We start from the raw sequence: 26157 nt of genomic DNA, 5'->3' as shown, positions 1-26157 counted from the left end.
GAAATTATAGAAAACCTTCCTTTCCTAAAAGTCATTTAACATGGGGAAAATGTATCTATCTTGGACGGTTTATGGTAATTCTGCCTAAGGCCAGGGGTACCTTATTCTGACTTCTCCGGGCCTCCGTGCAGGCTGGAGATGCTTTTATTTCTATTAGAATTCACAATTTTCTTTATGTTGAGTCATTTCCCTTGTCATCCTCCCAAGATGGATGATACTTTTAAGTGATTCCTAATCACTGAAATGCTTACTGAGATTCAGCTTTTTATTTACCTTTCATCTCCAGGTTTAAAAAAATTCCAATTCTTGGGGTTTTCCAGGCCTAAAGCTGTACCCACCATACTTGCCAGCCTTCAATTTTTTAACCTCCACCTGATTTCTTTTTTTTTGGTTTTCTAAATACATTAAAAAAAATTTTATTTTATTGAAGTATAGTTGATTTACAATGTTATGTTAATTTCTGCTGTACTGCAAAGTGATTCAGTTTTACATATATCCTTTTTATCAGTTTTATAAAATATTCTTTTTCATGTTCTTTTCCGTTATGCTTGATTACAGGATATTGAATATAGTTCCCTGTACTATACAGTAGGACCTTGTTGTTTATCCACCTGACTTCTTGTTGCCTGATTTGGTGGTACCCATTCCTGGCATTTTCTTTTCTCCAGCTTTTATATGTCCATCTCCTGCCCTTTTCGGTCAGGACTACTGATGAGTTACCCTCTGCTTCACTAGGTTTGAATAATTATGGCTTTGCCTGTGATGGGCTATTGGACCTTCAGTGTGTTAACCTGAAACCTCAGCTCCCCCATCTGTAAATGGGGGTGATAATATTACATCTACTCCATGGGACGGTTGTAAGGATGACGTAACACAAGGCAGAAAGCGTTCAGGACAGTGTCCAATACATATTTTTTTTTTTGAACGTAAGAGAAGTTAGAACTTTATTTTTTTTTATTTATTTATTTTTTTTATTAGTTTCTGCTTTATAACAAAGTGAATCAGTCATACATATACATCTGTTCCCACATCCCTTCCCTCATGCATCTCCCTCCCTCCCACCCTCCCCATCCCACCCCTCCAGGCATCCAATACATATTAACTCTCATTTTCCCTGCTGCCATCATAAATCCATTCCCAGCATCCAGTGGATGATCACCATCACTTTGACTCCTCATCATAGTTTTTCTCACGATGAAGAAAGAATTATGCTTCCTATTTTCCACACCAAATAATACGTTTACTCGTGCCCTGAATTCTGTGTTCTCTCCTGAAGGAATGTTCTCCTGTTTTCTGTGGTCTTGATCTTCCCTCCTCTGCAGGTTCCCTCCTACAGACCCCACTGGTTCCTTCATAATCCACAACCCATAGCATGAAGTCAGAGCTCTTTAACATGGTGCTCCAGACCCTCTAGGACACTGGTCCCAAAGCCTTCTTTAGTCCAAGCTCCTAGAATTCCTTACGTCCTGCTAAGGAGCCAGTGATGCCCTCCGCCCATACAGCCACATGTCCGTCCTTATACAGATCTGAACTTTTCTATTCTTCTCTGTCTTTTGTTTCCCCTGCCTGAAGATTTCTGTCCCATCTCTCTATAGAGCAGGCTAATCCTCACTCTCCAAGAGCCGGTCCTCAGCCCCTCCCCAGGGCACACACAGTGGCATGTGCTCCTCCAGATACACGGAGACCGTGTTACATGGACATCATATCTGCCTGCTAGCTCCCGATATTCATTGAGGTCCACGTGCTCCTCTTCTTTTCACCTTGAACGGGAACGTGGAAGAAAAGTTCAAGTTATTCAATTTTCTTCTTGTCAACACCAGACTCCTAAGAAGCACAGCCCATACTCACCTCTCACTCCTACCGTTTCCTGGTGTCCTTGGAATCTGGCTTTCCGCCTCCTTCCCCCACTCAGGATTCACTCAGGCCGTGCATATATTCCCACTTGCTTGGAGGGCACTCATATGGCGCAACAATTAATGGTACAGACTCTGGACTCAGAGAGACCTGGGTTCAAATCTTTTCTCAACTGCTTATGACTCAGTGTCAATGGGCAAGCTTCCCTGGCTCCCTAAGCCTTGGTTTCCTCCTCTGTAAAATGGGGATGAAAACAGTCCACCTGCCTTATAGGTTTATTTTGAGGACTAAATGAGACACAGTGTATAGTGTGGCTCATGGTTAGTGCTCCTTCGCAATAAATGTTATTTTTTTATTATCAAGGCCCTTAGAACAATGCCCCGGTATACAGTAACCATTCAAAAAATTTTTTTTAGCCTACAAACTTATAAGGTAGAGAGCACTGTCAGCCCCATTTCACAGATGAGGGAACTGGGGCTTTGCATTTAAGAATTTGAACAGGGTCACAAACCTGCACCTCCCTCCCAAGTTCTCAGACATTATTACTTACTTGTCCATCCTTGAGCTCAGTGCATCTTTTCAAGAGCAAACCTATCATCTCCCTAAATCTGTGCTTCCTGAGGAATTTTCTATTTCATGTGATCAGTGTGCCACCTCCCCAGTTTCCCAAGATCATGGTCTATACCTCCCTTTCCTGTGCCCTGCCTTCCATCCACTGATTGATTTGGCCGTCAAGTTCCTCTCCGTCTACCCCCAAAATGCGTCTTGCATTCACTCCTCCCTCCAGGCTTGGAGGACTGGTTGCAGGCACCCTATGAAAGCTTCCTCCCATCACTTCTTCCTCCTCTCACTATGGTTGCATTGCACATTTGGCCCTGTGACCCATTCATATTTGTCTCTTCCACTTAATGGCAGCACAACCATCTCTGGTTTTGTTCATTATTTTGTCCAGGTAAACACTACACTGCCTGGCATCTAGTAGACATTCATTAAATGTGTGCCAAATGGATGACTGAATGTTCTCACCTCTTCGTTCACTTAGAGCACTCCAGTTCAGTGCTCTAGTTTCAAAAGTGTGGCACACAAGTATAATGATTTTAACTGATACACGTAGGGAAGCCTCTAGGGAAAACCAGAGACCACAAGTCTTTTAGATGCTACTCCATCAAGTAGAGACTGCCAGAGCATAAGCATTGTATTGTGTTTAGTTTTACAGTTATGTTTATGGCAAGTGATGCTAGTTTTCCATTTACAGTACTTTTACAATAAATTGTTTTTTAAAAGGGAGTTCACGTCAGGATAAATAGTAAGTGACTCATGGTGTAGAAATATGAGGATATAGCAGAATTGGGAAGATGGTATATGAATCAGTTTAGCGGTTTGGGAAACAGTGAGCTAGTTTATGCTCCCAGTATGTATGTTTTAATGAATAAATGATAGCTAGCCATGTAAATAAGGAGCTGGTTTTTCCCAAACCTGAAATGATTTTTATACTATAATGCAAGGCCCAAGGTTTCCTGTACATTCATCCACCAGCTACAGATTCAAAAGCATTTGTCCCTTGCTTATGCTGTGTCAGGCATTACGCTGTATGCCAGGGACATAAACATCTGCAAAGCAATGACCCTGGGGAGGGGTGTGGGTATGCGTGTATGTAGCCAGGGAGGACAGAAAGATGGACTGATAACAGTCTCAGAAACTAGAAACAGTGATAGAGGTGTGTCCTGAGTAGGTAAACAGCTCTTCCTCAAGGACTTTCAGAAGTCATCTCTGAGGTGACTTTAAGCTTCGCGTTTGCTAGGCTCAGATAAAGGGGGAAGGGTATTCTGGGCCAGGGTTTCTCAACCTCGGCTCTGTTGACATTTTGGACAGGATAAGCCTCTGTTGTGGGAGCCTGTCCTGTGCATCGTAGGTGTTTAGTAGCATCTGTGGTCTCTACCCATTAGACGTCAGTAGCACTACCCAGTTGTGACAACCAGAAATGTCTCAGGTTATTGACAAATATCCCCTGGGGGAGATGTAGGGCCAAATCGCTCCAGTTAAGAACCACTGATTCAGGCAGAGGAAAATGCCAAATGCAGTGGCGCAGGGATGCGATAGGCATTTGAAGGTAAACACAAACAGCTCAAGGTGTGGGGTCAGTGAATGGAAGGTGAGAGCTTTGGTGGGAAAGGTGAGTCACAGACATGGAAGGACTGACAGCAAGCAGAGGGGTTGAGACTCTGTCATTTCTAGAACAGAAAGCAAGGAAATGTTTTTAAGCAAAGTCCCCTTGATCAGATGCGAAACTATGAGGGTGGGAGTCAAATTCTTATGAAATCTAAATGTCATTCAGAACCAGATGCCAAGTGACTAAATTAGGCAGGAAGCTCTAAATAGTTTGGTTGTCTAAAACATAGACCGTGATGACTTCCTTACTAAATGTAAAAGCATTGTACCAATCAGGCACTTAAAATTGGAGATTATATTATTTACCAAGTTGGTATTTTTCTTTACTCGAGGAAACACTGCATTTTAGAAATAACAATGTTCTTTTGTAACTTAGATATCTGAAGACTAGCTTGAAGCAACAGGAAATTTCAAGTATTAGCTACTGATCCCAATCTTTCAGCTCAGTGGAAAATTGTACATATTATGCTTATATAATTCTAAAGATCACTGTAAAGTAGACATTAACAAAGAACCATATCTCCAGATAATACCTATGTACATTTTTTATCTTCTGTAAAAAATTCCATTTTTTTCTTTTTCGAGAATGTTCATCTGTTTCTGCAAATAGCAGCCAACAAAAATGGCATTTCAAAGTCATAACAAATTTTTATTTTTCATGATTTTCAGCTGGGAGGCTGAATTGAATGCCCTACAAAATTCTCTTGTTAACTGTGAGAGCATTAAGCTGAAATGACACTCTTGATTGGGAATGGAAATCATTGAGAAATATTTTAGCCTATGTAAGCATTATGGTGAGGGGTTATAGGTTAAGAAAAATTAAAATGGCTCAACCAACACTATTCCTTTGTTTCTTTTTTTTTTCCAATCAAAAAATTGGGTGTTTTTTTTTTTTTGAAGACAAAGGAAAAGGAACTGAAATAACTGCTAGAGATTGGCATCTTGGTGGACAGACACTAAAAATTGAATGTGTGAGGTTTGACTTTCCCTCCTACCCCTTTCTTTGCCTTGCCTTTCCCACTAACAACTAAAGCAAAAGCTACAATTTGTGTCTGTTCTCTCTAAGCTCCAGAAATCCCTCAAGAGTGGCCATTCATAATGTTGGCTATATTTAGAATTAGAGAAAACTACTCTTTGCAGTGATTGTTTATCTTTGTATGAAGAAGTGAGTTTTGTTGTTCAGGATGTTTTAACATTTTTCAATGATCTATATTTTTTATCTGTGCCAATTTCCACAGAGATTTCTAATGATTTCAGGTATTTGTTTTGTTTAGGTTTTCCTAATACAGAACTTCATCAACTAGTGCTGTAGACATTTCAGACAATCTCAAGATTTTTCTCTTAGATACATTACAGCTGCATATGGCTCCCCTTTAAAAACTTCAGTCTGGAATTTGAAAGCACTGATTCCTATTTGATATTAACCATCTATATGAAATGTATCCGTATTCATTATAGGTCTGTGGACCCAATGAGTGTTATGCCCAAATAGCAGTCCACTGAGTATGCAACTGTTAAATATCTACTGTGTTACAAAATGAAGGATATAGACATAAACCCTTTATTCTGGTTTTGACTTCATTTAACAACGTCTCTCTCCTCTTTAGTTGTAAATGATATACACTAATGGAAATTAGGAGAAAATTACTGTATCAACCTTGTTATAATAGAAAGAACATCTGTAAGGATACATAAAAGGAAAGCATATATACTTTATGAATTATATATGCTTTCTTCTCTCTCAAGTTTCTTTATTGTTTTCAGTATCCTAAACCGAGTAGAAATTAACGTATGAGAAAGTAAATACAAACCACATGACTTGAATGCTTGATGACAATGCTGTGAAGTTCAGAAGAAAAAGAAAGGTTGAGACCAGATGGAAGTTTCAGCTTCGCAGTGAATTTCACACATCTGCCATGCTTTCCTTTCCACCAGTAGAGGCGAAAACATATAGTTAAATCTCTCTAGACAAGGACCAGACCTGTGCTTCACAAGTTAAAGTAAACTCCACTTGGGAAATTTTGAGTCCTGTTAATCAGAGTGAAAAATGCTGTGCTTTCCGTGTGTAATCAAAGCCATTTACAGAACAACTGTTACGTCTTCTTGAGGAATTCGTTTCATTTAAGTTGTTATCTTTATGTCTTTTTAGAAGGTGCAACAGTATACATTAATAATTCAAGCTACAGACATGGAAGGCAATCCCACATATGGCCTTTCCAACACAGCCACGGCTGTCATCACGGTGACAGATGTCAATGACAATCCTCCAGAGTTTACTGCCATGACAGTAAGTACAGACTGTCACTCACAGAAGTCTAGGCCTGTGGTCCATTACTGAGAAGTTTTGTCATGAATAATAAATGCGTTAAACAGAGCTAGAACTTGCTTCATTCTTCTCGTGGTAGAATGGCTACTGACTCCTAAGTTTCCTGTCACTTACACCAGGGTTTTAAATAAGGCACCGAAGTAATTTGTTTTTTCGTTCTCTCCAAGTCCACTGATAAAATTGTTAAAACATGCTGCCTGGAAGAAATGCCCTAAAAAGACTTTATGCTGTTATAACAAAATATTTATAAATATCTTCAGGTGCACGAACCACGTGACTGATAGATGCTACTTTGTCAGCATATCATTGTGATCTCTTGAGTAAAATGATTTCCTTCAGACAAGTCCTTTCCTCCTGCCCACTGCCCCCCACCATTAATCACCCAGATACTCACAGAAGGACACTAATTTTAATATTAATGAAACTGTAACATAATTTAAAAAGAAACATTTGAGGGCTGAAAAAAGTTATAGTATTTTTAAAGTCAAACATAAATGCTGTGATTACCTGCATGACCAATCTCCTCGTTTAGTGTGGATAATAAAGATTTAATGGGGTGGTAAAATCAGGGCAGTGTGGTCATCAAGACACACTGTCCTTCAGCAGTGCCTGTCGCTTCTCTGACTGAGCTTTGTCTTTTCTTATAGTTCTATGGCGAAGTCCCTGAAAACAGGGTAGATATCACAGTTGCTAATCTAACTGTGACGGACAAGGATCAGCCCCACACGCCAGCCTGGAACGCTATCTACAGAATCAGCGGCGGGGACCCCGCCGGGCGCTTTGCCATTCAAACCGACCCCAACAGTAACGATGGCTTAGTCACCGTAGTAAAAGTAAGTGCGATGGTCTCTCTGATGGCCACTCTGCAGCAACCCATATATGCCACCTACCCCTTAGTCTGTTATTGAATCTCAGGACTTTTTTCTTTTGGACATCTCTGAATCTGGGTTAATGTATTTGTAGGAGTCACGTTTGTTATTTTTCACTTATACCGAGGCCAACATAGATAGTCTCACTTTATCCCTGGAATATGGTTGTTTTTCAGTCATCGGGGAGTTTTAACAGTGAAGACAGGACAGCCCTCAACAGTGCTGTCAGTGCCATGGATGTGTTCGTGATATGTCACATCATGGATTTTTGATGGCCGATTGATAGCTGTTAAGAAGGATGCCCCACACGTACTATTCTTATGTCTGCAGGTTGCTATTAGAGTATTGGCTCAGGGAACAAACCAGAAAATATCACAGACGTAATACAGGGTGAATGTAGGCAAGGAGAGGGCCTACGCTCTTAAAAGGTTTTGAATTTACATTGCTGTTTTTTTGTTTTTTTAAAGTATTAGCTTGCATTTCGTTTTGGTGTTTTTTTTAAGTTTTTAAATTTTTAGTTTAATTTTGGCTGCGTTGGGTCTTTGTTGCTGCACGTAGGCTTTCTCCAGTTGCCATGGAGCGCGGGCTTCTCATCACGGTGGCCTCCCCCATCGTGGAGTACAGGCCCCAGGCGCACTGGCCCCAGCAGTTGTGGCTCACAGGCTCTAGAGCACAGGCTCAGTAGTTGTGGCGCACGGGCTTAGTTGCTCTGCGGCATGTGGGATCTTCCCGGACCAGGGCTCGAGCCTGCATCCCCTGCACTGGCAGGCGGAGGTCAACCACTGTGCCACCAGGGAAGTCCCTACATTGTTGTTTTTAAGTGCTATTTTCAAGACTTTAAGAAATTGGTTCTTCTGATCCTTAATTGTCAAAAAAAAATAAAACAAAGCTGAGCACCGGAAGTAAAAGGGATGTTAACTTCAAGGGGAACAAATAGATGGTACTAACGGATGGAAGAGCTCTTTGAAGCAATCATCTCTTTTTAGCCACCCAGGGAAGAGAGTTGCTTCTTTGCCTCGCATCCCAACATTCTTGATTCGTAAGGGAACCTGAATGTTGGTCTTATAGGGAAAGGTGTACCAAGGGCTCCGTTGCCAAGAATGTTATATGTGCATGAGTAGAATGGTAATCTCCCCCTTGAGGTGGGAGTGGGAAATTCTCTGAACACAGCATAGTGAGTGACAGCACCACCCCTCTGTGTTCGAGCCCCAGCTCTGCCCTTTGTAGTGGAGACAACATGGCAGGTTTTTTAAGCCTCAGGTTCTTACACAGACAGTGAGGAGATACCTGGTACCTAAGTCTCAATGTTGTTCTGTGGGATAAATAAGCTTAATACCCATTAAAGGTCTTGGCATAAGTAAGTGTTGTCAGGTATGTTTCATGGAGCTAATGCACTTACTCAAAAGAATTGTCTTCTTTCCTGGCTTCTTTGCCGTCTTGTTGAAAATAATTCAGAAAGGGAAGTTGAACTGGGGATTGTAGAGTGAGAAGAAGAAACTCTGAAGAGTTGAGGAGGTGGTCTAGGTGAAGAAACCGGTGTGGTCTGTGCTAATATTGTGGCTTTCTCATAGCTGCTGCCCTTGGTCCTTCTTAGACCCTCCAGGATGGCATGAGAGCTCTCCAAGCTCTTTTTTTCATACTGTTATGCACAGTAATGCTTATCTGCACCTCAGCTAGAAGATGATCAGGGAAATTAAGAGGGAAAGTCCAGTCTGGTCCCTTAACTCCTGGTAACTTTTCTATTGACAATGGGATTCAGTGGAACTCTGGAAGTTAATATTTACATTAAGGTTATTTGCTCATTGCCTTTATCTAGAGTGGCATTCTTAGATTTGGGATTTGTACAGACCAGTAAAATCCCCAAAATTATTCTGGAAAACAGCCAGAAAAAATGAAGTTTTTAGTTTGCTAACAAAGGAAAAAATAAAAGTCCTTCTACCTACAAACACTACTGTTTATTTAAGGTGTATATGTATGTGTACTCTAAAATGTATACTTCAAATTATGAATGATACTTTTAAATAGAGTAAGTTTAGCTTTAAGAGGAAAAAAATCACATTTTCTAGTTTTTGTTTTGTCCACTTCATCACAGCCTGGTAAAAGCTTTCCTGGATGAGGAGTGGTCTTTGTACCAATGTTTGAGAGTACAATCTACACCATCATGTTCTCACTTGATTCCAGATTATTTAGTATTTTTTATTTTTGGTCAACAGTGCTGTTCTTAAGAATAACTAAGTTGTTAGATGTAGCTAAATAAATACAGCATGCAATAGTAATAAGCATTATTTCGTGAACATAAATCTTTGAAATGCCCAAGATATATAAATATCTTATATAAGTAGGTTAAATTGCGATAAATGTTTCAGTCAATGGCCATGCTAATGCATATTTTGCAGAAATTTGAGAGGAACCTATGTTGTAGTGAATGAAAAATTGATGTTTTAGAAATGGAGTTGCTAGAAGGACAAACTGCAGAATGCAAATATTCTTATTTCCTGCAAAAATATGGTTTCTCCTTTAAAAAAATTTTGTTTATTTTTCCAGCCAATCGACTTTGAAACAAATAGGATGTATGTCCTTACTGTCGCTGCAGAAAATCAAGTGCCATTAGCCAAGGGTATTCAGCACCCACCTCAGTCAACTGCAACTGTGTCTGTCACAGTTATTGATGTGAATGAAAACCCTTATTTTGCCCCAAATCCTAAGATCATTCGCCAAGAAGAAGGTCTTCACGCCGGTACCATGTTAACAACGTTCACTGCTCAGGACCCAGATCGATATATGCAGCAAAATATTAGGTATCAAATGCAATTTTGTAATTTACATTCTGTTCTATGCTGTGCACAAAATCTATTCACCATTTGAGTGAGAAATTTTCATTAGTACCCAAACTCCTTATTACAAGATTTTTTTTTTTTTTTTTTTTTTTTTGCGGTATGCGGGCCTCTCACTGTTGTGGCCTCTCCCGTTGCGGAGCACAGGCTCCGGACGTGCAGGCTCAGCGGCCATGGCTCACGGGCCCAGCCGCTCCAAGGCATGTGGGATCTTCCTGGATTGGGGTACTAACCCGTGTCCCCTGATCGGCAGGCGGACTCTCAACCACTGCGCCACCACGGAAGCCTACAAGATTATTTTTAATTATTTGATGAAGTTTCTTCAGTGGATCCATGAGTATATTATATCGGAAATATAAGATGGTTCTACTCATGTATTATTTAAAGAAATAAGTTTTCAGCCTCTTTTCTTCTGTCTTCTTTCCTTTCTTTTTAATCTTTAGTAATAATTTAGCCTGTGCTTTTATGCCAACCATCACATAAAGTTTCTCCTGTGAGTAAATAGGGGAGTCTCAGAAGCTTATAACATTTATCTCTTCCCCACACATCAGGAAGAAAAGAAAACTCATGCCAACACCAAGATATAAGAGCTAATTATTTTCATCCCTCACCTGTACAGTGGTTATAGGACTTACAAAACATATCTGTAAAGATTTTCAGCCTCCGCAAAGTCTAACTTATCCTTCCTAATGAGGGAGTAGATGGTTGGCAGAGCATACTCCACATGACTATTATCCATCACTGGTGATGGTAATTTTTAAAATTAGCTGATATTTTATTTTTTATTTTTTTAATTTTTTTTTTGCGGTATGCGGGCCTCTCACTGTTGTGGCCTCCCCCGTTGCGGAGCACAGGCTCCGGACGCGCAGGCTCCGGACGCGCAGGCTCAGCGGCCACGGCCCACGGGCCCAGCCGCTCCGCGGCACATGGGATCCTCCCAGACCGGGGCACGAACCCGTATCCCCTGCATCGGCAGGCGGACTCCCAACCACTTGCGCCACCAGGGAGGCCCCTGATATTTTATTTAACTTCTTTTAGAACTCTTGCTAACAGATAAATAACTGCATATCTTCTTTGATATCATTCTATCATTGGAATCAAGATAGAGAAATAGCTAGTGAATAGGTATACTGGACTCCTGCAAATTTTTACCTTTCAAAACATAGGATAGGGCCTCCCTGGTGGCGCAGTGGTTGAGAGTCCGCCTGCCGATGCAGGGGATACGGGTTCGTGCCCCGATCTGGGAGGATCCCATATGCCGCGGAGCGGCTGGGCCCGTGAGCCATGGCCGCTGGGCCTGCGCGTCCGGAGCCTGTGCTCCGCAACGGGAGAGGCCACGGCAGTGAGAGGCCCGCATACCACAAAAAAAAAAAAAAAAAAAAAAAAATAGGATATGTTTTCCAATTTGTCTATTGGTTTCCCAAGCTTGAAAAGCTTATCCCCACGCCAAATAAAAAAGGAGGTTAAGCTGATACAGATAAATCTGCTCAGACCATGGGACTTGCCTTGAAGGGTGTAATTCTGAGGCTTGGCCCAGGCGGGGAGATCCTACGAGGAATGGGAATTTGGTGGGGGGGAGGGGTCCTCCCCACTGTGACCACATCTCCACCATGATAAGATGGTAAACGTTTTAGGAGTGTTCTGTGATAGAAAATTCAACTTCTATTAAAATTTCTCTTAAGCCCTATACATTAGGGCTCCTGCTCACTTAGAAGATATATTTGAGCTATTTTTTTCTGCACCGTTGCTATCCTATGAACTAGATAACAGCTTAAAATCAGATCTGTCAAATCCCCCTTAACCCCAACCTGCAGTAGGGAGACTGGGCTCCTGGTCTTTCCCCTGGAACACCTATGCAGTGTTTCCTGCGCGCCTGCCCACGCAGCACGCAACCTTCATGTACCTCCCCAAACCACTGCCACAGAAATTCTTTCCCGCGTTACGGCTGCATGTCCAACCATCATCTACAAAAATGCAAGTTAACGCACTGGTTTCATCTGGGACTAAACCTGAAAAATAGGCTTTATTTTTTAAGTGTCATGTCAAAAATATTAAATGTATTGTGCTTTCATTTTGTAGATACACAAAATTATCTGATCCTGCCAACTGGCTAAAAATTGATCCTGTGAATGGGCAGATAACTACAATTGCTGTTTTGGACAGAGAATCTCCCAATGTGAAAAATAATATATATAACGCTACTTTCCTTGCTTCTGACAATGGTACGTAATTAAATATAGTCACTGTATTATCCTGGATGTTGTTAAGAGCATAGAGCCTTATCACAAATGCATCATCAGGAAATGAAGTTTTCTACAAAACCCAATTGTCTAGAAAACTGACCTTCATTCTTCTAAGGCCCCAATTTCTATTTTCCATTTCCACTGGGCTTTCTGTGATACATTCCCTGTCTTCTGTAATGAATGTTCCCAATGTCCTTATACCCTCCGTGGTCGCCTAGTATTGTGATCACAAGCCTTTGTGGTTTTTCTGCCCTGCTGCACCTTGATGCCTCAGTGGCCCAGACACAGTGGTTTTTGAGATGGTCTTTTTATATTTCTTCTAGTCAATGTGTTTGTTGACATCAGTTTGTCTGTATCTAGCATTCTTCCTCTTGCTAATTCTCTACCTCTAGTCTGCCATAGGCTAGGAAACTCTAAATTTCATGCCTAAATTGAAATAATTGAGTACTTGAGCTTTAGTGTGTTGGTTTTGAAAAACATAAACATATAGTTTAGCATCTTTTTTATTTCTGGGTCTCTGCTGGATTCTAAATGGCTGATATTAATAGAGCACTTTTTTTTAGATATGTAAGATGAAAATGACTCACGTTAAACTGGAGTCAGACTTGTTTCAGCTCTCAATATGACATGCTTTAAGAGGGAAGCTTTGAAGTTCCACCTGACCCCCAGGGTCCAGACTCCAGTTCTATCATTTTCTAACTGCAGGACTGGCAACAAGGTTTTAAATCTGTCCATTTCCTTCTTCTGTTAAATAGGGATCATGGTAGCAGTGTATAGCTCATAGTGTACAGGGGAAGATAACAAGGCTTGTCCATGTAAAGGTTTTAAAACAGTGCCTGGCACAAACTAAACACTCAAAAAAACATTTCTATATGTGTTAATAGTTTTAAAACTGAATCATGACCATCTTTTAAAATCATTTTAATGTTGGACTATGAATGTTAGCATCTAATAAAAATAGTAGGCTTTTCTATTTGGTGGCCGAGATACGCAGTTTGAAAAACGTCGCATATCAACATTTTTGATAAGAACAGTTTCAAAGAACCTTTCCAAATCCTATATAATAAGATTCAATGAGATCATTATCTGTCAGAAATCTACAAGGTGACAGGGCGAAAGCAATATTTCTTATCCTTTCTAATATGAGACCTACTGTTCAAATATTTAGAATTGAAACTTGGCAGGAACCCCTTCTGCCATTTCACATCAAAGCACAGCATTCGTGTCTGTTGTATATTGTCTCGCCGTATGTAAGTGGTAGCTTTCTCCACAGTGAAACTTAAAGTAATATATCTTGCACCATTATGTTGAGATTTAAAGAGCTATAAAATTATATGTATATATGTTGGTTGTGAGTTACAACCAGATTTTTTCATTCACCAAGGTGGATTGTTTTCTACTTGAAAGGGTGTTTGATACAAGAGAGAAGAGAGCAGTTAAATCTGTGTAGCTGTGATGCTTTGCAAATGCACTTGACTTCAAATCACAAGACTGGATTTAGAGCCCCAGTTCTGCTCCTTAATAATTGGACAAGCTGTTATAATCTCTGTGCCTTTGTTTCATTATTGATTGTTGTTTTTGCTGCTTGCTATTCTATGAAGTTGTTACGGCAGTCAAATAATATTAAATGTGATAATAAATGTGAAACTAACTCAAACTACAAAGAATCATAGTGGTTCTGGTGCTATTAGAATCTGGTGAACAGCCATCCTACCGCTCCACCTTAAACTCCCTGCTCTCAGAGCCACCCGTACTCCTTAGAGAGGTCCGTGGAGATTTCTCGTCGTCCCCTCCTGAGGAGTGTATGTGTGCACCTTCCTAGTTTCATGACCTTGGGCAGGTCACTTAAACCTCTGGGTTTCAATATTCAGCCTTATTTAGAAAATTCCTATATTTCTATTATATTAGATTTATATAATATAGATAAATTATATAATTAAATGTAATTGTCTTATATATTTAATATTATGTTTATATAATAATGTTTTCATTACATTTTATATATTTGTTATAAATTTATTTCTAAATATTTATAACACAGCGGAGTCCAAATCACCAGTCTAAATTTTCACAAGTGATAAGTACAGAGACCGCATTTTATAGTGGAATGAGAATGGATTTGGGGTCAGGCAGACCAGTCTTTACTAGCAACCCTACCACTTCTAAGAGGGTACGACCGTGACCAGTTTACAGAAACTTCGGTGCCTGTTTAAACCTACTTCGTAGGTTGACAATGAAATAACGTATAGGGAGCAACCTAATACTTTCTCAAGGAGGTAGTTGGTTGATCAGTAAATACCATGTCTCTTCTCCATGGGCTCCTCCCCAGGATGAGGTCTGTGGGTCCATATCACTTCTCTGTAGACTGTTTCGATATTTCAGAGCAGTGTCTGAGCTTGAAAAGCATTCTCGGGTACTTTTGTGCACACGGCTTGGTTCGCCCTCAAAGAGTAGGGCCCAGGAGACCATGAGCCCAGGGTTCTGCTTCTCTTACATCCCCCGGTGCCTATAGGAGCGCGATGTGCACAGGGCCCAGAGTAAGGACGGCGAGGGCGCCGGATCACCCTTGGCCCCGCCAGGGGCGTGCGCATGCGCCTTGTTACCGCCCCCTCAGCGCCCGCAGCCCCAGCGTGGGCAGCACAGGGTCATCCTGAAAAAGAGGCATGAAGTGGCCTTGTACCAAAAACAGTCTGCCGAGAGATGCTGTGGCAACTACATTCTTCCAAGGTTACGCAGTGATAGGGGCAAGCAGGCTGGAAACTTAGTTTCACCGTAAGTGAGTCTCAAGGGAAAGAATTGTTCAGCATCGGTTTGTGGTTTTTTTCTCCCTTTTAAGGAATCCCTCCTATGAGTGGAACGGGAACACTGCAGATCTATTTACTTGATATTAATGACAATGCCCCTCAAGTGCTACCTCAAGAAGCAGAGACTTGCGAAACTCCGGACCCCAATTCAATTAACATCACAGCACTTGACTATGACATTGATCCAAACGCTGGACCATTTGCTTTTGATCTTCCTTTGTCTCCAGTGACTATTAAGAGAAATTGGACCATCACTCGGCTTAATGGTGAGAACAGGTTCATTATTTGAATATATGTGCAGTTGAGAGGCTTTGACCTGGCATGAAAAGTTAATTTTAAGTTCTTTATTATCTTCCCCTTAAATGTATTTTAAAAGCTACTTAAAGATTAAATAAGATATTAGGAGCCCTTAAAGACAAAAAAAAAACCCACAAAAAACAAAACCAAAAAACTTTACAGTGCAGGATAGTTGAAAACTGCTTTATATGTACCATTCAGGAGTAATATGTTCTGGAAAATGCCATGTGTTTTTGAATCGTATAATGTATGAACTATCAGACTGTATTTTTCCCTTTTTTGTATAGGTGATTTTGCTCAGCTCAATTTAAAGATAAAATTTCTTGAAGCCGGGATATATGAAGTTCCAATCATAATCACAGATTCGGGTAATCCTCCCAAGTCAAATATTTCCATCCTTCGCGTGAAGGTTTGCCAGTGTGACTCCAACGGGGACTGCACAGATGTGGATAGAATTGTGGGAGCAGGGCTGGGCACGGGCGCCATCATTGCAATCCTGCTTTGCATCATCATCCTGCTCAGTGAGTACTTTCCTCATCTCTTAGGTGTAATTCTTGTTGCTTCTAGGATGTTTAGCAAAGTAACTTTTTATTGTCGCCTTTCATCGTAATCTAACAACTCTCTTCCACCTCTGAGCATTTTCTTGCAGCCACGCCCACTTCAGAATGAGAGAAGCCCTGAGCATCCTTGCAAGCACTTACATGTTTGCAGCAAACCCAGCCAGCCCACCTCTTTCGTGCCCTGTTGCAGTTTTCTGATGCTGATCGCCTGGGGAGCTGTAGCAAACTCTTTTCATAGAAAAATATTAGACAGTGCTCAGTTGGAGCCCTTCTCTTAGGATTCGAGTCTGAATTCATGGCACGTAGTTGGTGATTTAGGAAAATAAGTATATTGCTTTCCTTTGCTTTCCTTCATATAAAGTGCAGTCAGCAACCTGCTCCAGTCATGCAAGGATCAAGGTATTTGTTTTCGACGGGCTGCATAAAATAGTGAGAGATAGTACTTCATACAGCACATTGGATAATAGAAATGATTGCACAGCTCAGTAAACTCTGTCTTTACAGCAAGTCTAGATTAAGGAATTGCTTCTTTTTAAAATACTTTGCAGTCTTTGGTTCAGTGGAATGCAAGGAATTAACCACTGGAAATTACTTTAGGAACCACTTGTAAGCATGCAGGTTAAAAGAATAAATTGCCTGGACCCTGTGTTGTATTGTTGAATAGCAGCAGGACTTAGTTTACTATGCGATCATGCTATGCACCAATCACTTTCTTGAAAATGTTGGCCATTTCTTTTATGTTTTCTCCATTTGCAAGTGTTCTAGTAATTTAGAATCCTGTCCCTTTTTTTTCTAAGCAATTACTGTAGAAGGCTAAGCATTTTTTACTTCCTATGTGGAGACTACTTTGACTATAATTTGAAACCTACATGCTATACTAATAATCTACTTGCTAGATTTAGCCCTGGAACAATGGCAAATGAGATCATGTATCTGGCTTTAAAAGGAGGATATTTACTTTTATGGCCAATAATAAAAATGTGCTCAAATAGAGTCATTAAATCTTTTGCTTCAGGATGTAAACTGATAGCCCCAGATTTTAGAAGGAATGTGCACTAGATGTACACTTAAGGATATGTTTCAGTTTCAACTAACATGGGGCATATACACCAACCTTATCAAGAAAGACTTAGAGCTGATGGATGGATTGTGGCATGAAGAAGTGACTCAAGCCATTTTGAAGGAAAATGAATCAATGCTGATTTTAACATCAACGCACTGGAAAATTTATGATTCTAATCCTGGCACAGAAATGTAAAGCATGAACGCCTAATGTTATTTCAGTGCTCAAACTAATCCCCTGGCCTTCTTACCTGAAACATGCAGTTGAATAGGAAAGGGAAAAGCACAATAGTGCAGTAGTAAGACCCAGGCCCTTGGGAGTCAAAAATCCTCAAGATCAAGTCGCTGATCCAGGTCTAGTGTACTACCAAAGGCATCTTGGCAAGCACATCCTGTCCTTGACAAGTGCCCTTCTCTCTGATTTGGGGAGTAGAATGATGACGGATCAACTGGAATGAAACAGCAATTAAATAATGAGTGACTATTTCACTTACTGTTGTTTGCTGTTCTAAAATTTACAAGCCATTATATTAAGCGTATCCTATCCTCTGGCAAGACAAAGTAAAAGACAGAAATAGTTTTTGTCCCCATTTGTAGATGGTAAAACTGAGGACAGACGTCCACTCAGTGAGTTCACAGGGCACCAGTTTGCAGAACCCAGGTCCTCACTCTAAACCTAACGCTCGGGGCCTCTGCTTTGTCTTGTCTCTGGTCATGTGAGGCCAGAAATAGGTAACAGAGTAGAAGATGCATTACAAGTTTTCCAGCCATATAAGTATAAATTTTTAATGTTGAAGACTGTGATTAGACAGGTCAAGTTTTTAAAATTACAATACTGTATGTCTTTACTCTCTTTCCGCCTAGTCCTCGTTCTGATGTTTGTGGTATGGATGAAACGTCGGGATAAGGAACGCCAGGCCAAGCAACTTTTAATTGATCCAGAAGACGATGTAAGAGATAATATTTTAAAATATGATGAAGAAGGTGGAGGAGAAGAAGACCAGGTGAGCCATGTTTTAAATCTTTAAATCTCTCAGTGAAATTCTATCATCTTAAACTTAAAGTGATGGGGAAAATATTAATACATAGAGTAAAAGAATGGGATCAAGTTTCTTTTCCTTTATCACGTTATCAAACACTTGGTGAATTCTTTCCAACCTGTGCTGCTTATTGATTTTTTTTTCCAAAGTGCCAAATGTCATTGTATTTATTTTGTGAGAAGATCATTAACATTGATTCAAGGACCCCAGGATTTACACCCAATACGAATTATATCCGTACTGATAAAAATGTTTTTCTTTACAGTTTTTCTTCATTGCATATCCAAAATAAAAGTAAAAGTAGTTTCTATGTTGGAATTTGGATTTTTATCAGTATGGCAGAAAAAGCACAGGCTATTCATTTCATAAACATTTACCAAGCACATTCAATAATCCAGGCACTATTTTAATCACTGGGAAAACAGAGGTGGGCAGAGCCAACAAAGATTTGCCCTTAAGAGTCTTACTTTTGTTTCTTTTTGGCCACTCCGCATACGGCTTGTGGGATCTTAGTTCCCCAACCAAGGACTGAACCCGGGCCCTGGCAGGGAGAGTGCAGAGTCCTAACCACTGGACCTCTAGGGAATTCCCAAGAGTCTTACATTCTTGAGAAATATTTGCAGATAGAGACAATATCTAGTTCACCTCTGTACCCGTGATGTCTGTCATGGTGCCTGGCTTATAGTAGTTGCTTAATAAATGTTGAGCTCCTGACTGGTTATAGAATAACATGAGCTTCTGTGTGTACATAAGGAACTGCATCCCTGTTCAAGGATGGGAATGACCAGTAGGTGGAAAATGAAGGATTTTATCTGCTGGGAAGCAACATTTTAGATATCATTATAACTAACACTTTCAAGGTCTGTACTACGTACCAGGCATTCTGCTAAGCACATTAAATGCTGTTACCTCTTAAATCTTTGAAAGTTGTGTACTGTATTGTGACTACCTCCACTTTTGTGTTAGCAAACAGATCCTAGGGATTGTTGGAGTCTATAAATTCACACAACTAGGAAGTGATAGAGGTAGGATTTGAATCCAGCTCTGTCTGATGATACAGCCTAAACTAACTATATAGTTATCAATATATAGTTCCTTTAGAAATTATCTGGAAGGTATGAGTATAATCCATGAGCAATCACTGTGAGAGGTATTTCTTAGATACATTGGATAGCTCTCCCTTCCATATACTAATGCAAATGTTGGGGGTAGTAGTCAGGTAAAGAACCCAGAATCCTTGGGTCTTGGATCATTATCAGTAAATTCAAAATACTCTGTCTGCAGAGTATATACGTAGACATTAGTGATAGGACTGTTAACTTGAAAAATTAATTCAAGCAAATTTCTGAACATATGTTCTCTTTCTCTTCTTTACTCCTTTGAGGAAATAATATATCGCTCTTTGTTTTACAAAGCACATTCACACCCATTGTTGTGTTTCATCTTTGTGGCAGTCCATCAGAGTTTTCCATTTTCCATTTGAACAGGTTTTGTGATTTGCTCTCCAAGTCTGTAACTGGCAGAGTCAGAACTCAAGCCCGCATCTTCCGATTCCTGATTCCATGCTTGGTTTACAATACCTCAATTCTCTCATTTAGAAGAGATGTGTATTTTAAATCTGTTGAAAACTTGACTCATGTGTAAAGCTGTTTTGAATACTGACTAATTAAAGTGGCTCTATAAATATACCCCAGGGTTTCTTGCTTATAAATAATGTCTTTGGATATTAAAATTTATGTTTGGCTTAATCCCTCATTAATCTGTCCTTTCACTTTCCTGAGCTATGTTCAAGAAGAGCAAACGTTATACTGATCACATTATCTCATAAATCTTCTTCTTTCAGCATTTTATTTTTCATGTCATTATGCATAATTTTCTAGGCATAAACCTAAACCCAACTCAGTGAAGCTTCGGTAAAAATAGTAACAACTAGAAGGATACCAGTCATGACCAGATGCTGTGTAGAATCAAGAACCAAGATATTTCACAGCATCCGAGGGTCTGGACCAGGGTACTTGATGTCAACTGATCTGGCTTTTTCTCCCCGCTTCCAATTCCTTTAAGAAATTATTTAATGAAATTTTATTGTTGTAGTTATTTTAGGAAAGACTTACTTCCATTACTGACTGTGTCCACTTAGATTGATGCTTGAGATCAAATGGTAAAACTTACCTATTGCAAGATTTATTAAAATTGTTATCATCAATCTTCAACCTCTTCTTTACCTGACCCAGGAAATTTTCTCTGCTCCCAGATCAACTCTTGGGCACGAATGTGTCGCTTCCTACCCACTTTCTTGATAGTCCAAAGACTCTTCTGGAACTTGCTCTGGATTGACCTCAGTGGCTCATTTCTTTATTGAAATAGTGCTGGTCTTCCTGTGGCGTCTTTCTGTTGCCTCTTGGTTCTTTGATGGCAGTTTAGTCTAGATCAAGAGCTTCCACCCATTCTCTGATCCTGTTACAATTCCCATTTGCAGTTCTCATTATAGAAAATTGTGACAAAATTAGATGATGGGTTTTTTATTCACTCTTTTACCTCATAATAGCGGAATAAAATATGCAGTATAGGAAGCCTACACCGAAGGTTCTGTCTCCTCTGCCTCTAAAGTGGTTCATGAAATCCATTCACTTTCACCATCATCCAGGACACTGCCTTCACTTAGGTCAGAAACATCACTGACCTGCGGCAGCCTCCTCATGAGTGTCCGGTCTCTGGATGCACACCCCATCTGCTCTTTGGAAATTATCAAATCCAAACTCCCTCCTTAGTATGACAGATCTGTGGCCCTGCACCCACCCTTTGGTGGACCCCCACTTTGTGCACTAGGTAAAGGCCTATGGGAAGGAGCTGGTGGTAGGTACAGGCTCCCCAAGGATGTGACTCCATCAAGCCTATATCCACTCATGGCCTCTAAAGTTTCCTTCAGAGTCAGGGTAATCTGTCCTTTTACCATTGAATGACTCTTCTCACTCTTCCTCCGGGGATAAGAACAGTTATGGGTCTTCTTTCTCCTAGAAAGGGCTTGCTGGTTTCTTTATTTTCATTCATTAGATCTCATTATGTTTTTAGCTATCTTATGTTCTCAGAAATCTGTGATTTAGTAACATAGCTGGCTTGTTCTTAGCATTAGAGTGTAAATGATAATCTCATGCTTTTCTCTATCCCAACCAGAAGCAGAAGGCTTCCTCCCTGTTTAAGAGTATAATCATCGCTCATGTCAACAAAGCATGTTTCCATTACCCCCAGAAACTTACTGTGTACTCCCCTGTCAGGCAGTATGCCCTGCGTCAAAAGTAACTAGTATTTTTTATTTCTATCACCATAGATGGGCATTACCTGGTTTTGGATTTTATTATAAAAATGGATGTCATACAGTAGGTACTTTTCCTGCCTGCCTTCCTTTACTCAATATTTTATCTGGAAGATTCATCCATGCTACATTTAGAAGTAGTTCATTTCTTGTCATTGCCAAATACTGTTGTGTTGTGAGAATTGACCACATTTTATTTATCCATCCTACTACACTTGGCATTTGAGTTGATCCAGCTGAGTTATTATGAATAAAACTGCTATGAATGTTCTTATGCCTGTGTTTTGGCGCATTTCTGCTGGTATATGCTCAGGGATTGAATTTTTAGGTCCTAGAATATGCATATATGCGCAGCCCTCAGTACACTCCTGCCAGTTTTCCGAAGTGATTGTACCAGTTCACACTCCCCCGGCCACAGCGGCATATGAGACTTCAAATTGCCCTACATTCTCACTAGCCCTTGGGTTTTTTCAGTCTTTCAAAATTTTAGCCACTCTGGTAGTATATGCCTCATTATGATTTAATTGGGATGTTCCTACTGACTTACTTGCCATTTTGATATCTTCTCTGTGAAGTGTCTGTTCAGATTATTTGTTTACTTTTCTATTGGGTTGATTGTCTTTTTCTTATTGATTTGTAGGAGGGCCTTATATACTATGGATATCAGTTCTTTGTCGGATAAATGTATTATAAATACCTTCTATTCTGTAGCTTGCTTTTTTATTCTCTTAGTGGTACCTTATGATGAAAAGAAGTTTTTAATTTTAATGAAGTCTAATTTATCAGTTTTTTCCATTATGGTTAGTACATTTATACCTATTTAAGAAAACTTTGTCTCCCTGAGTTAATGAATGCCCCCCAAAAAAATCTTGCCTTCTTGAAGCTTTATGGTTTTACCTATTATATTAAGTCTGTGATCCATCTGTAATGGATTATTCATGTAGTATAAGTAAGCCAGAAAGAGAAAAACAAGTATCGTATATTAACGCATATTTGTGGAATCTAGAAAAATGGTACAGATGAACCTATTTGCAGGGCAGGAATAGAGAAGCAGACGTAGAGAACGGACGTATGGACACAGAGGGGGAAGGGGGGGTGGGACAAACTGGGAGATTAGGTTTGACATAAATACACTACCATGTGTGAAATAGCTAGCTAGTGGGAACCTGCTGTATAGCACAGGGAGCTCAGCTCGGTGCTCTGTGATGACCTAGTTGGGTAGGATGGGGGTGGAGGGAGGTCCAAGAGGGAGGGGGTATAGATATACATATAGCTGATTCACTTCATTGTACAGCAGAAACTAACACAGCATTATAAAGCAATTATACTCCAATAAAAAAAAAGATATAGATCAGGGGTCTTTTTTGTTTTCTTCCTAGCTGGCTATCCAGCACTGTTTACTAAAAAGATAACCCATCTCCACTGCATTGAAGGGGTTCGTTTGTCATAAAGCAGGTGGTTATATACGCGTGGACCTGTGGCATGGCTTCCAGGTGCTCTGTGCTGTACTAGTTGTCCTATTTGTCTATTCTTAGGCCAATACCATGCTGTTTTCATTACTAGAGCTTTCTAATATATCTCCCTATCTGTTAGGATATTTTCTCCAATAGAATTCATCAAGATTTCTATTTTTAAGTTTTGGATGGATTTTATCATTTACTTTTTTTTCCTTAAGAAAAAGAACACTTTAATACTCTTACTTTCTAAGTGAATTTATGCCAAATGCTTCTCCATGTTCTAAACAAGATACCATTGCTTTTTTAATCTTAAAATCATAGCCGGTTCCTGAGAAGTTCAGTTTTGTGAAGTACACTGTATACTACTGTCCATAATTCACATGTGGCTCCCTGTTAGAAATTCTATTTCTTTGAAGCATGCATTAAGCCTTTTTGGCAACAGACTTTGCTCATATTTTTTATTGTTTTTTTTTTTTAGAAGACATTATGTTTTTACAAGAGTGAGCCTCGGAAATGGAATTGGTGCCATGTTACATTCTAGACAAGTTTTGGTCGATTTTTATTACACGTAGCTGGTATTTTACAGAGCATGGGTGTTACCTCCAGATGTGGTTGGAGACTGTGCCATAGGAAGCAGACAGCTTGTCATGATCAGGCTGTGGTCTGCTGGACGTCTCCGCCAGACAGTCTTTCAGAATCATCAGCTTTCAAAGATGGGTAGATCTCGGTGGAGGCTTGTGGCTACAGGCAAAGGCAGGTCTGCAGCAGCTGTCGCCAGGAGGCTATGATGCCTAGCCTAAAGCTGGCTTAGCCAGAATTCTTATTCTTCCTGCCCAGAGGAAGTATCCTTCAGGAGCTCACTGATTAGAAAGAAAACAAAGCAAAACAGTCCTTTACAAGGGAGCCTTTATCTTCCCTGCTGTTGATTAGCATCTCTGTTTAAGTTCTGTGCCAAAACACAGGTTGCTAGTTTCTTTAACAAAATAGCTAAAAATATAGAGCCTAAGAAAAGAAAAACAAAACAAACAAACCAAAAAAAACACCTCCATATCTTTTCTCTTGTCTTGTGTACAGTAGACTTTTCTCGGTGCGTGTGGATATTCTGCTCTGGTTTCCATTGTCACGTGACTAGGTTGGGCCCGTCTTTGAAACTGGCATTAGATGTGTTCTGAACACAACCATTATTTCCTCACAGTGCTGTTGGCAGTTGGACAGACTCAGTATAATGCCCAGTCTCTTTTCAGAGGGTGAGGTCCCTTCTTTATCTGCTTCGCTGCCGTGATCAGGGGGTCTTTGGGGTGGTTATCAAGTCATGTTTAATTATCCTCATTAGTAGATGTCCTTCAGTGCCCTTTTGGTCAGTGGAGCTGGTTGCAGACACTGTATCCCTTTTCAGGATCTTTGTATCTGGTTCCTTCCATATTAGCATCACTAATAAAATACGGGTGAATGTACAGTGTAACCACCTGGTAGTTCACTTCTCCTGGAACCGTCCCCTTTTAGCCCCAGGATGGGAAACAGAAACTGTTAGCTTCCTGCTCTTTAAAGCTTAGATTTAATTACGATTACTCTTACATTAAACAGACATATACTGAATGTATATTATGTTTATAATACTCACTAGTGCTGTCTTTAAACAACCTCTGCCTAAATCTCTTGACGTTATACAGCTTCATTCTCCATAATAACAGCAGAAGCTATTGTTGGGGGGTGGGGTGTGTGTGGTAACCTATGTATTAGGCACTGTACTGAATACCTGTACTAAGTGCTTTATATCCATAATTTCATTTGACCCTCCCCCAGTCCAGCAAAGAAGGTCCCCACTGTTAGAAAGTAGTGAAGATGGGGATTAAATCCCAGTAGGCCTGAGCCCAAAGAAGATGGTACCTTCCTTGGCAAAGCTCAAGCTCAGCCTGGCAGTGAAAACTTTCAGAATGTCATCTGAATTTATCAGAAGAAGGCCGTCCCCTCCTTGAAGTAGGCTCCACGATCTAGAGTAGTTTTCTCTGCTCTTAAATTTTAACTTGGGAAGATTTTCTGTTCCCGAGGCCTTGGGCTGTTTGGGGGCTCTGGGTCTATGAAAGAAGGTGCTGCTATGCATGTTCTGAAGTTTCTCCAGTGACAGTCAGTGGACGCTGGGAGCCTTAGGACCACAGCTGGTGGTTCAGGGGAACAAGGGTAGCAGTAAGGGAGCAGGCTTGGCACCTGCACAAGCAGAGTCAACTCATTTGAGATTAACGCTGACGCTGGTCAGAGCTGATCCTGACCGAAAGTGTGAAGAGCTGCGTGAAGACGCCACATTGGTTTTCTCTGGGTCACTCTTGGATTCTCAGCCCTTGTTATCCACTGGGTACCACTCTGAATTCCCATACCTACTGCTGCTGTTGAGCATAGCCTCACAATTGGCTAATAAGCTGTTTGCTCTCAGTCTCTTGCCCCAAGGCCCAGCACCTCTTGGGCTCAGCAGGCTTCACATTCCAGGCCGATGGGGACTCTGGGAATGCCCAAATTTGGTTTCTGAAGTCTTAAGAGACATTCTCTGGGCTAGTTTCTTTTGCACTAGAGATGGTTCTGAGCTCTCTGAGTAGGTACCTGCTACCAGCCCTGATGGTTTGGGGCCATGTCAGAAAGCTGGATTCTGGATCAGTTGAAAGTCTCCTGTCCTCTCAAGAAATGGAAAGATGGCCTGCATTCTGACATGGCAGTGATTGTTGGAAACTAAACAGAGACTTCTTGAAGCAGCAAGTGTGTTCCAGTAATTGTTGGTTTCCTTTTTTCCATACCAGGCCAGCTTTATGGATTTATGTTTTCAGCCTATCCTTTGTAGATACCCTTTTTTGCAGACTCTGGTTCAATTATATAATAATTATTATGCTTTGGATGAACAAAAACAAATTCCTATGGGAAGGAGGAACTACAGTGCTCTGAAACCATAGGATAGTTTCCTGTAGTACTGGTTTTTTAAAAAGAGAAAGAAAGAAAGGGAATTAGCCACAAATATATTTAGGCAGATCTCTTAGTTAAAATAGGCTAGCTGCTATAACAAGCTCTAAGATTTCAGTGACCTAAGCCTCATTGAAGTTTATTTCTTGCTTACTTGGCCGTAATTGGGTTTCGAGTCATGGGAGTTTGGAATGGGGAGAGAAAGTTTGTGCCATTCCACGCAGTCACTAAGAGCGCCAGTGACTCCCCCATCTTCCACATGTGGCTTCCAAGGTCATCCTAGCCATACATACATGTGTCACTGGGTGACAGAAGGGCAGGAAGGATGATTTGTGGGAGATTTTCCTGGGCCAGGCCTGGAAATGAGACACATCACTTCCACTCCT

At 40.5% G+C, this 26157-nt stretch overlaps 1 protein-coding gene across 1 annotated transcript in view; it reads left to right on the top strand.

Moving 5' to 3' along the window:
- The window catches only part of CDH2 (cadherin 2), a 230398-nt gene that overhangs the window by 180175 nt on the left and 24066 nt on the right, over nucleotides 1-26157 (top strand). Inside the window, exons 8-14 of the mRNA XM_060118611.1 lie at nucleotides 6173-6310; nucleotides 6997-7182; nucleotides 9763-10016; nucleotides 12132-12274; nucleotides 15132-15365; nucleotides 15684-15917; nucleotides 17883-18022. Of these exons, the coding sequence (XP_059974594.1) occupies nucleotides 6173-6310; nucleotides 6997-7182; nucleotides 9763-10016; nucleotides 12132-12274; nucleotides 15132-15365; nucleotides 15684-15917; nucleotides 17883-18022 (1329 nt within the window). The remainder of the gene's footprint in view (nucleotides 1-6172; nucleotides 6311-6996; nucleotides 7183-9762; nucleotides 10017-12131; nucleotides 12275-15131; nucleotides 15366-15683; nucleotides 15918-17882; nucleotides 18023-26157) is intronic.

Source organism: Mesoplodon densirostris, chromosome 15 (genome assembly GCF_025265405.1).
Source record: "Mesoplodon densirostris isolate mMesDen1 chromosome 15, mMesDen1 primary haplotype, whole genome shotgun sequence".
Lineage (NCBI taxonomy): Eukaryota > Metazoa > Chordata > Mammalia > Artiodactyla > Ziphiidae > Mesoplodon > Mesoplodon densirostris.
Note: the sequence above shows the minus strand (reverse complement) of the source record. Positions and strands in the feature narration are given on the sequence as shown.